This window comes from Rhinatrema bivittatum, chromosome 3 (genome assembly GCF_901001135.1).
Source record: "Rhinatrema bivittatum chromosome 3, aRhiBiv1.1, whole genome shotgun sequence".
Classification (NCBI taxonomy): domain Eukaryota; kingdom Metazoa; phylum Chordata; class Amphibia; order Gymnophiona; family Rhinatrematidae; genus Rhinatrema; species Rhinatrema bivittatum.
In genome coordinates, this window is record NC_042617.1 from 148545815 (window position 1) to 148559604 (window position 13790).

Sequence of the window (13790 nt, forward strand, 5' to 3'; positions counted from 1 at the left end):
AGACCCCTTTCAATCGGCTCTCAGAAAGTATGGGGTCAAAGAGCCCTCTGCTACGGAAGCCTTGAGGATACGTCTGGCAATGAATATCCTAAGAGCTGCTTGCTTTTCTTGTTTTCCCCATACAAAACAAACACATGATTTTTTGAAAGATTTTGACCTCCTCAAATAACATTTTAAAGCGTCTCATCATCCAGGCAGTGTACGGTTTTCTCAAATGGGCATGAAGTAGGCAATACCACTTCCTGATTCAAATTAAATGCTGAATTCACCTTTGGGTGAAACTAGGACCTGCCCTTAAAACCCCCTTATTCCTAAAGAACAGAACAAGATGTGAAATGGGGGCGGAGCCTACAGCTGTTCGACTATTTTTGCTAAAAAAAAAGATTGCCAACGGGAAACCGTTCTGATTGTCAAGAAATACAAGGAAACTGAAGCCAATGGTTCAAAGGTGGTTTCATTAGCATCTGGGAAACCAGATCTAGGAGTGGAACTAATAAAGCCAGGTTAAAAATGGCAGTTGGCATTATTTTGGATGCATGCGATTCACACACATTAAAAGCGCACCTTCCGCCAGAAATGGAACACCGACAAGTGGCATGAGGAAGGCACTTGTGTGCTGCTCACATGGCGCATGTACCATGACTTCACTGCTCATGCCATCAGCGTGCACGCATTATAACGATGTGGAAAAGCACATTCTGCCTCGGGCCCTGCCAGCACTGGACCCATGTGTGATTTCCGGTCAGTGCTGAGTGAAGTGGGGAGAGTGGAGGAGAACACTAAGAGACACCAAACCAAGGTGTGGAGGTAAGTCAACAGGATGAGAAGAGAGTTTATGATTCTGGCAGTCTGAGAAGGGATACCCGAGTACATTGTCTTTTGTCTTGCTTGTATTTTTTTAGGCCTGTTATCTTTTATATTTTATCCTGCAAGTAGCTGTCTGTGTGAAGGTGTTGTATTTGTGTATTAGTCTATGTTTATCCCTGTTAATCCTCTATTGGTTCTTAAGTGAGAAAGAGGGGAATGAGTGTGCATGACTGTGAGTGGCTGGGTGACTAGAGTGGGGAGAGAATGATCCGACAGAGGAGAAGTGGTGAGGAGGGGTAAAAGTGAGTAGAAGAGCACGGCAGGGAGAGGAAAAGGAGTAGTGACAGCAGTGGAAGGAGCAGGAGGGGAGAGCAGGGGGAAAGCACTGGAAGAAGCCTTACTAGAGAAGAAAGGGAGGAAGGCTAGGGACAAGTAGGAGAAGGAGGAGGTGGAAAAAACATGGAGGAGGAGGACGACAATAACAGTATTTATTTATTTATTTGTTTGTTTTTCTATACCGGTGTTCGATCTGGAATATCACATTGGTTTACAGTGTAACTAAGGTTTTTAAGAGGTCGGGGAGGACGGGTGCTACTTATTATACATTAAAGCTTTATAATACATTGAACTTTATAATATTTTACCTTGTATTTCAACTGAACAATGGGGCAATAGTGTGTCCTGTAAAGCGTCTAACATTCTAACAGCACGGTATGTGATGACTTCAAGATTTCTTACATTATTTTTAAGTGAGAGTAGGGGGAGCAGTGTAGGGGGAGCAGTATGTCATGCAAGGAGTTGTACAAGGTATTTTACAATATAACAACATACATCATGGTAGAGAGAAGTGGGAGAAGGACAGTAGTAACAAGGATGAGGAGGAGGTGAAGGTGGAAGGAAGGAGACAGGCAGCCAAGATGAAAACCGAAGAGACACTGGGAGGAAGCAGTATTGGGACCCTTACTGTTCAATATATTTATAAATGATCTGGAAAGAAATACGACGAGTGAGATAATCAAATTTGCAGATGACACAAAATTGTTCAGAGTAGTTAAATCACAAGCGGATTGTGATAAATTGCAGGAAGACCTTGTGAGACTGGAAAATTGGGCATCCAAATGGCAGATGAAATTTAATGTGGGTAAGTGCAAGGTGATGCAAATAGGGAAAAATAACCCATGCTATAATTACACAATGTTGGGTTCCATATTAGGTGCTACAACCCAAGAAAGAGATCTAGGTGTCATAGTGGATAACACATTGAAATCGTTGGTACAGTGTGCTGCGGCAGTCAAAAAAGCAAACAGAATGTTGGGAATTATTAGAAAAGGAATGATGAATAAAACGGAAAATGTCATAATGCCTCTGTATCGCTCCATGGTGAGACCGCACCTTGAATACTGTGTACAATTCTGGTCGCCGCATCTCAAAAAAGATATAATTGCGATGGAGAAAGTACAGAGAAGGGCTACCAAAATGATAAGGGGAATGGAACAACTCCCCTATGAGGAAAGACTAAAGAGGTTAGGACTTTTCAGCTTGGAGAAGAGACGCCTGAGGGGGGATATGATAGAGGTGTTTAAAATCATGAGAGGTCTAGAACGGGTAGATGTGAATCGGTTATTTACTCTTTCGGATAGTAGAAAGACTAGGGGACACTCCATGAAGTTAGCATGGGGCACATTTAAAACTAATCGGAGAAAGTTCTTTTTTACTCAACGCACAATTAAACTCTGGAATTTGTTGCCAGAGAATGTGGTTCGTGCAGTTAGTATAGCTGTGTTTAAAAAAGGATAGGATAAGTTCTTGGAGGAGAAGTCCATTACCTGCTATTAAGTTCACTTAGAGAATAGCCACTGCCATTAGCAATGGTTACATGGAATAGACTTAGTTTTTGGGTACTTGCCAGGTTCTTATGGCCTGGATTGGCCACTGTTGGAAACAGGATGCTGGGCTTGATGGACCCTTGGTCTGACCCAGTATGGCATTTTCTTATGTTCTTATGAAAGGTAGGAAGGGGAGCATGGGAGGAATGAACAGGGAGGGAGGGAGTCTTCCAAACTGACCACAAGGCACCAAATGGCACAACAGATTGCAGCCCAGACTGGATCCCCTGCCTCCAGGAGATAAAATCACAGAGGAAGAGAATGCTTTGCTGCTGGAAAGGCTGGTGGAGAAATATAGGGGTAGATTTTTAAAAGGTGCGTGCGCGCGGTTCCCAGCGCACACACATGGATGCACACACATGTGCCCCAGATTTTATAATCAGCGCACGCATCTGCGGGCAGCACGTGCAGGGGGTTTGAATATTGGATTATTCCAATTAAGGAGCAGACTGGGAGGGAACTTCCCATACCCACTGCCTAACCTTCCTTCCCTTTCCCCTCTCCACCCCGATCCCTATCTAACTATAAGCATTTTTAAAAATTTTTTTACTTACTGCTCCATTGGAGCAGAGGCAACTTGCGCGTGCCGGCAGCTGGCCGGCTTCCCCAGAACAGCAGCTACTGGTCGCTGTCCCAGCTGGCCTCCGTCCCGCCCATGCCACGCCCCCGGTCCACCTCTTTCAGGGCCCGGCCGCGCGCGTGGCTGTTTTAAAATTTGGCTGATAATGTCTATTATGATAAGGAGTCCATCAGAAAGTCAATGCACACAGCAACTAGCCAGAGGTGTTCCGGGGAAGGGGTTGGAGCAGCGTGGGGGAAAACATTTACATGCAGTCACCAAAATTGCAAGTCTACGTGCAGACGTTTTCCCCGCCCTGACTCTGCCCTCTGAAACACCACTCGAGAGTCTGGAAAAACGGACATCCAAAATGACAGTGTTCCACATGCGCTTTTTCCCCAGACTAAATCCCATTACCCTCGGAAAATCTTCAAAAGCAGATTTACTGCCCAAACCAGGTTCTATGCATTGAAAATTCTTTTGAAAATTTCCCCACAAAGGGTTTGCTTTTCTGACGAAGAGCACTGGTGCAGTACCTTTAAACTTCACCATGCAGCGCTGTGATAGCAGGAGCAACTTGTTTTTAAGTTATGACCTAGATTATTTTCTAAACTCTCTCCCTCTATGAGGAGTATTTTTGGTGTGCTGGAAACACTTTTTTTTGCATTTGAACTTACCAAAAAAAAACAACCCCTAAATGGCGCCAACTCTTTTCTGCAGTGAGTCCTGCCACTTCCGGCAGTTCTGCAAAAGTAGAATAGGCAGCGCGGGGAGGGCTTTGGTGGAATGGTGACTATGTGGTGCTTTTGTTTATTCCCTTCAAACTCCCAATGCACTGCCTCCTCACTCAGTCACCCTTAGGTTCTCCTTATTGAAGCTATCATGCAATGAGATTTTCCTACCCACTGGCCTCAGTCCCTCCCTCAGGGCTGTGCAGCTACTGTTTCAGCACAGCACTTTTTTGGAATGAAACTATTAACATCTGACTTATAAATCTGTCAGGGAAGATAAATGTGTTCTAAAGGTTCCCATATTTGCCTTTCACTTAGCAAGCTTTCTCTTTGATGCCAGCAGGAGCTTACTGTCAGGATGTATTGTTTACTATATTTTGATTCTTCTGCTCTGGTTTTTTTTTCCAATCTTTACTGTCACTTCAAAGCCTGTATTCAAAAGCATTTAGCCGGATAACTAAGAAGTTAACTGGCTGAATGAAAACGTGGCCACTTATCCAGCTAGAATTCTAGCCGGATAACTAGTTAGCTGGCTATAATTTGGTTGGACAAGTCAAGGGGTTTCCAGGAGCAGTCCAGAGGGCTAACTGGTCAGCCCACACAACTGTCCTAAGGTTAGCCAGATAAACTTATCCGGCTAACTTTAGGATATCCATGTATATTCCGCGGTGTGCACAGCAATTGAAAAGGAATTCTCTCTCTTCCCTAGGATTTGAAAATCAGTTGCTTCCTCTTTCAGTATTGGCCATGTTGTGCCTAACTGCTGTGTATAATTCAACATGCGCTCAGAGGGAAGGGAATGACGCCACGCGGAACTCGAGTTTATAGAAACACGGAGAAAAAAATAACCCCCCCCCTCTTCTTATTCTGCAATGCAAGCATTTGATCTGCACATTAACCACACAGTTTGGTTGTTTCTCCATTCGGACGGAAATTGGAGTCTTGGTGTAGGTGTTGCGATCCCGGTCGCAGGTCCTGCGACCGGCCTCTTACCTTTTTCAGTCCGCTCCGGCAAGCAGCCGCACTCCCCAACACTGTGCAGGCCTTTCTCTGCAGCGGCGTCTCCACAAGGGAGACGCCGCCAAGCTCTCTGCTATGGCCCCACCAATTAGGCACGCGCGCGCAAAGAGCAAGAATTTAAAGGGACAGAGGCGGGAAACCTCGGTCGGCCCCCGGAATGACATCAGACGCCGGCAGGGTATTTAAACCCAGTCCCTGCTTCAAGACTTTGCCTTGCAACGAGGTTCACTCTTGGAGAGTTTCTAGTTGCAGTTTCAGCTTCCGTTTCTGCTCCAGCTTCCGTTCCTGATCCAGCTTCCGTTCCTGATCCAGCCTCGGTTACTGATCCTTCAGCCTGTCTTCCTGGTTCCTGATTTGGCTCATCTTCTGGATTTTCCTGTCTGCCTCAGCCCTGACCTTCGGACCGTCCGTTTGTTCTGTTCTGCTCCACTTCGGTGGCACCCGAATTTCTTCTTGGACTTTCATCTCCAGGAGACCGCGCCTAAGCCCAAGCAGCTTGGGTCCTCATTGGCCCCTCCCGGTGGGATCTCAGGCTTCCAGTGGTGAAGCTCTTGATTGGTCTCCTGGCTTCATCCTCCTCCCGGCCACTACATCCTCTGCGGAGATCCTCTGCCTGTTCTTTCATCATCCTCAGGCCGGCCCAAGGGTCCACAACCCATAACAGTACATTGTCGCACCTTTTATTGGTACCATAAGGAAATATAGTACATGAGCTTTCAAGACCACAAAGGTCCTGTCTTGAGATGTTAGGAACAGGAGGCAATTACAGTGGGAGTCATCCATTATTGGCTATAAAAAATCATGACACCCTAACTTTAATCTCGACTGCAGAAACAATCTGTTTTACATTGTCTTCTACCAGACTAGGGACTGATGCACACATTTTTTTGTATACATGTTTGGCAGTTTAGCAGTCCCCATGGTCCATGAGGAAGAGAGATGTCAGGCAGAGAACGAAGGTGCGAATGAAACAGGGAGAAGTAACTGCTGGCAGCAAAGAGGACAGAGTCAAGGCTAACCTACTGCCCGGGGAAGGAAAGGATCTGATTTCCCAGGTAACTGTAGAGTGTAAATATGGATTAAGGCAACAACATTGGGGACAATCAATCGCCTAGGATGCCAAGAAATAGATTGTTAGATGATCAGCTATGATACCAGAAAATTAACTACAGTATCCTTGATAGAGACTTAAAAACTAAAAAAAATATATATTTTTTTTACCTGTACTTACTGGGTTATTTATTTTGGAATAAATGTTACTTATTGCTGATATTTAGAACGGATCAGTGGCATTCTACAGCTCATCTAGCTCTTTAGGTCTCTCGGTTATTGCATTGTAGCACACTGGCAGATCAATGCAGTAAGACGTGCGCTCATAATGGGTGCTCATATTGAGCGCCCGCTGTCCTAACAGGCGCGCAACCACATCCCTTGGGTGCCCAATGCAGTATTCAAATGAGAGGGAAGTTGAGGCAGCGTAAAAAAAGAGCGCACTAAAGGAGAATTGTGCGTCTGTAGAGCTCAAAAGTAGTTTACTGCATCGGGCACCCACCCACTCTTGCAACGGGTGCTCAATGCAACTCTGTCTTTTTTATTTTGCTGAGGTTGCTGGTATATTATTATTAGGTGCTCATTGCTACAGGTGTCTAAAATTTGAGTGGCCATAAGAAAAGTGGATCGAGTCAATGTAAATTTATTTTTCTCCACTGCAAGCAGTAAATTCAAGAGCCACAAGGAGGAAGAGAAGGACCCATTATCGCAACACAAGAGCCCTTGACTGCGAGTTAACTTTACTTCACCTCCGGGGCTGGAGTTAAATTCCAGGCGTTAAAAAGTGGGCGTTGAGCACCCAGCCTTTGGATGTGCTTTCCTGTATCGGGCGGTAAAAGCTTATAGCCTCACGTACATGGAATTTAAATGCAGTAAGCATTGCACGCGCGTTATGGATGTGCCAATCCCCTCACTGCTTTGGACACTAGTCTAGCGCGCCCAAAACGCGCATCCAATTGCGAGTAAACCTTCGGGCTAGGCTGGGCGCATTTTCTTGCATCATTCTGTGGAATTTTAAAACCGAGCTATGGAACAAAACCGAGCTATGGAACAAAACCGAGCTATGTGGTAAACTGTAACATCCAAAGGAGAGGCTTTAAGAGGGGTACCAGGCTGACAGGCAAAGGTCGGGTACCATTGGACAGCAAAAAAATATTATGAGCTAAGCTATGCTAACCCAAGCTGCACTGGAAACCCAGCAACTTATTGGTCATACTAAAGGCTTCAGTTTGATAACTATTGGGCCCTGTTTTCAAACCACTGTATCTGTAGGCACAAAATGAGGACAAAGCCTTTAGAAAAGAGAGTCCAATGGCCTCCTGAGTCAAAAATAAAGCAGAATATCAGTAAATCTTTAAGCCATGGTATCTACTTTTGTAATCATGCCACACAACAGATAGTCAGACTGGCTCAGGGCACAACTTTGGCTCTGTGCATAATTTATTTTTATATACCTCCAAATTCCAAAGAACAGAGATCTTTATGCTTTTTCTGCTTATCAACCAAATTCTACATGTAGTACATATTTTCAGCAACATAGTGTCAAGGCCAATGCATTGACAGAGGAAAACAATTGGCTTATGAAAGACCAGAGTTGGTTCAGCCTTGCCTTTTTGACATAAAGCAACAGCAGGGCTTCCAAAACCTCTCCTGGTGACCCCACAGCCAGTTGTTTTTTTCAGGATACCCACAATACATATGACATGAGGTACATTTGTATACACTAAAGACCTGGTATTCACAAATCTATTTCATGTACACTCATTGAAGATATCCTGAAAACCTGACTGGCTGCAGGCTCCCCAGGACAGGTTTGGGATGTCCTGAGCTTTGCTTTCAGGAGCCTATGCACTAAGGGGCAGATTTTCAAACATACGTGCGGGCGTACATTCGTGCGCGCAACCTGTACTCATGCGCATGTTATAAAATCAGGGGTCGGCGCGCGCAAGGGGTTGCACACTAATGCAAATTGCGCACGCTGAGCCCTCGAGGAGCCCCACTGGCTTTCCCCGTTCCCTCCCCCCACCTTCCCCTCCCTGTTCCGCCCCCCAGCCCTAAAGAAACCCCTCCCCCGTACCTTTGATTTGGAAGTTACGCCTGCCAGAGGCAGGCGTAACTTGCGCACGCCAGCCAACTGCCGGCACACGATCCCCCGCAATGTCCCAGACTGTCTGCCCCGCCCCCATCCCGCCCCCTGCCCGCCCATTCAGAAAAGCCCCGGGACATACGCGCGTCCCGGAGCTTTATGAGCGCCGCCGGGCCTTTTGAAAATAGGCCCAGCGTGCGTAACCCCCTACGCGTGTAAATCTTCCTGGATTTATGTACGTAGGTCTTTGAAAATCTGCCCCTAAAGGTTTCCTCCTATTTTGCGCGTATGGGAAAAATGCTTAGTCCATAAGGAACACATCCCTGGCTGCCTCACAGCTAAGGGAAGCAGAGAGTGCCATGTCATAAAGGGACAGGCTGAGCCAGCTCTGATTCTGTGCTCCCACAGCAAGCGTGGAGATGTAGTTCCAAATATTTAAGAGTCTGCGCACGCCGTAGAAGTAAACACAGAACTAGTTCAACCTGCCTCTTGTTGAATTAGGGGAGGCCCCTACTCAAAGCTGAAGGATTGTACCATCAGAATGGGCTATGCTTTCCCACTGCTGATGACTGACTTTGCTTTTATCATTATTATTATTATTATTGGTTGTGTTGCTAAAGTTACTATTGAGTTGATTTGTTTTATGTACTATCATTATTTTTATGTAGTTCTATTTTGAATATATTTGTTGGGCTATTATGAATGTATTTAATACTTGTAAGCTGCTTTGATTATGGCAGAAAGGTGGTATACTAAGAGGAATAAAAAATAAATAACCTGGATTTCATGCAGCTAAATAAAAAATAAGAATGTCTGCTTCTTTGGAAGGAAATGGGTGAGCCGGTACCGCTTTCATCGTTGCCTTCAATCAGGATTTTAAAATTATCTGAAATGAGAAGTGGCTAGCAATATACCCGAGAAACAAGACTGATGCCTTTAACACGGCCTGAGGCCTCAAAACTCTGCAGATCACATCAGCTAAAATTCCAGACAGAGATGTCGTGAGCAAAAAAAACCAAAACCTTTTCTCTCAGGTGTGATTGGAGCAAAAAGAGTGCCCTAATGGTTTGAGCAATAGGTTGAGAACAAGCAAAGCCAAGGTTTAAATCCTACTCCCCCCTCCCCCATCACGGACACTTCTTGCAACTTTGAGTAAGTTCATTTTATCTCTCATTGCTTCAGGTCCATGCTTAGATTGTAAGGTCTTTGGGGCAGGGACTTATTGCACCCAAATTCTAAAAAATGCTGTAAGCCACTTTGTGCATCTTTTGAAAAGACAGGCTAAAAATTCAGAATTATAATTATTATTGTTTGTGAAAGGTAGATGGTACAAACCTGGTGGGCAGGGTGCAGCAGCCGTCAGCTGTCAGTCTCACTTGCGTTTCATAGCTATCCGGCGGACAAACTACTTGCTGGACCGAAGGGCACTCCACCGTGCTGCAATCCACACTGAATACTGAGGGAGGAGAAAATGCAAACAACATGAGGGTTACTTGGACTCCTGGATAAGGTAGCACAAGAATTATAACACATAATCCCCTAAATTCATCAAAAAGTCTTAATAATAAGGCCTGTGCTAAGAAAAAGGGGTGGGTTATTGCTTTGCATCACTTTTCTTGCACAGTAAGTTAGAGAGAGAGAGAGAGAGAGAGAGAGAATATACCAAGACCGCTAGTAGTTAGTTATTTATCTCTCTATAGGAGGCCCACCTAGTAACTCGTGGTGAGGTTTAGATAGTAGTGTAGGGGTTAGGGGCCACTTTTACATGCAGAGTGAGACAAACTAACAGAACAGTACACTCTTGTAAAGATGTGGTGTCCTTCGGAGTGAGGAAACTCAACCAAAGATGAGATTTGTACAATGTTCTCTCAACCTAGCTTGATGGACTCTCTACATGGATAATATCAAGCTAGGTTGAGAGAACACTGTACAAATCTCATCTTTGTGAGTGCACTGTTCTGTTCGTACGTCTCACTCTGCATGTAAAAGTGGCCCCTAACCCCTACACTACTACCTAAACCTCACCTCGAGATACTAGGTGAGCCTCCTAGAGAGATATAAATAACTACTACAACACCTGTATAAATAGTCTCTCTCAGTCTTTCTCTCTCTCCAAACCGGCATTTATGAAAAAAATGTATGACTTCATGAAGCCAGCCCACTTTTGTGGAAATCCTTCCCCTTTTAAAAATTTGCATTGTGTTATGGTGCTTATCGCATGCATTAAGGCCATTTTATTGTAAACCGGTTTGATATGCGTTTTATGCAGGAAAATCGGTATAAAAAAACTTAAAATAAATAAATAAATAAATAAATAACGCACTTTGAAGAATGATGCAGAATGTGAGCAGTCACTGTCCTCCTTTTCAAGTCTAGAAATATTAATTATATAAGCAGCAAACATTGTGCTCCCCCACCACTGCCCCTGGACCACTGAAACCGAATCTCCTAATGCAGCAACAGTGTTATCAGTGGATCAAAAAAACTTCTTTGCAGGCACTGGTATGGGCAGATGTTAAGGTTAATGGTAATTTACATTTCTAGACAGCCTTCCTGGTGCTAAAGTGCCGACCAAAGCAGGTTACTAAAAAGAAAAAATATAATAATAATCAATATACATCAATACATCATTAGGCTATCCCATCAAAAAATGAATACATCAATATAGCAAAAACAGTTAAAACATCAAAAGAATTCATCAATAAGAACATAAGAACATGTGATACTGGGTCAGACCAAGGGTCCATCAAGCCCAGCATCCTGTTTCCAACAGTGGCCAATCAAGGCTACAAGTACCTGGCAAATACCCCAAAACTAAACATATCCCATGATACCTATGCTAGTAATAGCAGTGGCTATTTTCTAAGTCAACTTGATTAATAGCAGGTATTGGACTTCTCCTCCAAGAACTTATCCAAACCTTTTTTAAACTCAGCTACACTAAATGCACTAACCACATCCCCTGGCAACAAATTCTGGAGTTTAATTATGCATTGAGTGAAAAAGAACTTTCTCCGATTAGTTTTAAATGTGCTACATGCTAATTTCATGGAGTGCCCCCTAGTCTTCCTATTATCAGAAAGAGTAAATAACCAATTCACATTTACCCATTCTAGACCACTCATGATTTTAAACAACTCTATCACATCCCCCCTCAGCTGTCTCTTCTCCAAGCCGAACAGTCCTAAACTCTTTAGTCTTTCATCATAGGGGAGCTGTTCTATCCCCTTTATCAATTTGGTTGCCCTTCTCTATACCTTCTCCATCGCAACTTTATCTTTTTTGAGATGCGGCGACCAGAATTGTACACAGTATTCAAGGTGCAGTCTCACCAAGGAGCGATACAGAGGCATTATGACATTTTTTGTTTTATTCACCATTCCCTTCCTAATAATTCCTAACATTCTGTTTGCTTTTTTAACTGCCACAGCACACTGAGCCGACGATTTCAATGTATTATCCACTATGATGCCGAGGTGGTAGCTTCCTGGATGGTAGCTCCAAATATGGAACTTAACATCGTGAATGGGTAATTTTTCCCTATATGCATCACCTTGCACTTATCCACATTATTTATTTATTTATTTATTTATTTATTTATTTAATTAAAGTTTTTTCTATACCGGCATTCGTGATTAAAAATCACATCATGCTGGTTTACAGATAACATGGGAAGTGAGTCAATAACAGAACATTAACATTCCATAAACAAGTGCGAAGGTCGTAAAGTTACATTAAAACAGGGTAAAGTCAAACTGTGGGAAAGAATTAGAGCAGGAAAACTGATCAGTTAAGGAATAAATATTTACAATATATTGTGAAGTCTCTTAGAGGATGTTGTTGTCATTCAAACGGAATCTGGGAAGGCTTGCTTAAACAGCCAAGTCTTGAGCCTTTTTCTGAAAGTGGGTAGGCATGGTTCTTGTCTCAGATCCGGGGGAATAGAATTCCATATTGATGGTCCGGCTGTGGAGAAGGCTCAGTCTCTAAAAGTTAAATGGTGAGTAGCTTTGGTTTGAGGGACGAGAAGTGATCCTTTATAAGCTTCTCTGATGGGTCTAGTGGAGGTGTGTCGTCTGAGTGGGATTTGTAGATCAAGCATAGCATGGTGTTGGCATCCAAATGCCAGATTTCATCTGGCATTTGGATGCCCAATTTTCCAGTCTCACAAGGTCCTCCTGCAATTTATCACAATCTGCTTGTGATTTAACTACTCTGAAAAATGTTGTATCATCTGCAAATTTGATTACCTTACTTGTTGTATTCCTTTCCAGATCATTTATAAATATATTGAAAAGCATGGGTCCCAGTACAGATCCCTGAGGCACTCCACTGCCCAACCTCCTCCACTGAGAAAATTGTCCATTTAATCCTACTCTCTGTTTCCTGTCTTTTAACCAGTTTGTAATCCATGAAAGGACATCGCCACCTATCCCATGACTTTTTACTTTTCCTAGAAGCCTCTCATGAGGTTGTCAAATGCCTTCTGAAAATCCAAATACACTACATCTACTGCTCACTATCTAGGATCACACCCACATTCCTTGCCTGCTTATCTAATGGAATCGAAATATCCTGAAGACATGGGTAAAATGGTATCTGATTTTGCATAGTTCCCCATTACTAGTATCTCACTCTTAGTAGTTAGAGGAGCAGGTTATGAACCAGGAGACCAGGGTTCAAGTCCCACTGTCACTCCTTGTGACCTTGGGCAAGTCACTTTACCCTCCATTGCCTCAGGTACAAACTTAGGGGTTATTTTATCGCGTGCGATAAGCCTCTATTGCACGTGAAAGTCCCTTTTCGCGTACAATAGCATGCTGGGGGCGGAGTCGGGGAGGCGAGGGGAGGAGTTGGGGCGGCGAGGGGGCGGACTCGTGATGTCTTCGCTGGTGGCAATAAGGTTAGTAACCTTATCGTCGCCAGTAGCATGCCTAATAGCACCACCTTTCACTTTGGCGCTATTCGGTGTGAAAGCCAGCAGCGAAGACACTGTGATGGTGCGAAGGCTGCTGGCTGCCCGCCCCCCGTTTTCGCAGGATTCATCATTCTGCGATAGAATGAAGAATCCAGGCCTTAGATTGTAAACCCTCTGGGGATAGGGAAATAACTATAGTACCTGAATGTAATCCGTTTTGAAGTGCTGAAAAAAGTGTGAAAAGCAGAATATAAAAAATCTAAATAAATAAATGTTCTGTGATTTTGATCTTTAGAACACTTTCCACTATTTTTCCTGGCACTGAAGTCAGGATAACTGGTCTGCAGTTTCCTGGATTACCCCTGGAGCCCTTTTTAAATATTGGGGTTACATTAGCCCCCTCCAGTCTTCAGGTACAATGGATGATTTTAATGACAGATTATACATTTTTACTAATAGATCTGAAATTTCATTTTTTAGTTCCTTCAGAACGCTGGGGTGTATACTATCTGGTCCAGGTGATTTACTACTCTTCAGTTTGTCAATCAGGCCTACCACATCTTCTAGGTTTACCGTGATTTGGTTCAGTCCATCTGAATCATTACCCATGAAAACCTTCTCCGGAATGGGTATCTCCCCCAACATCCATTCAGTAAACACCAAAGCATTTAATCTTTCCGCGATGGCCTTTCTGCATAGTTTAAACCAGCCTTAATCTCGCTAGAAGAAGACT

At 43.8% G+C, this 13790-nt stretch overlaps 1 protein-coding gene across 1 annotated transcript in view; it reads right to left on the minus strand.

Annotated features, from left to right (window-relative positions):
* The window catches only part of LOC115087101 (cysteine-rich motor neuron 1 protein-like), a 661264-nt gene that overhangs the window by 328408 nt on the left and 319066 nt on the right, over positions 1-13790 (minus strand). Inside the window, 1 exon segment of the mRNA XM_029593829.1 lies at positions 9475-9595. Coding sequence (XP_029449689.1) covers positions 9475-9595 — 121 coding nt within the window.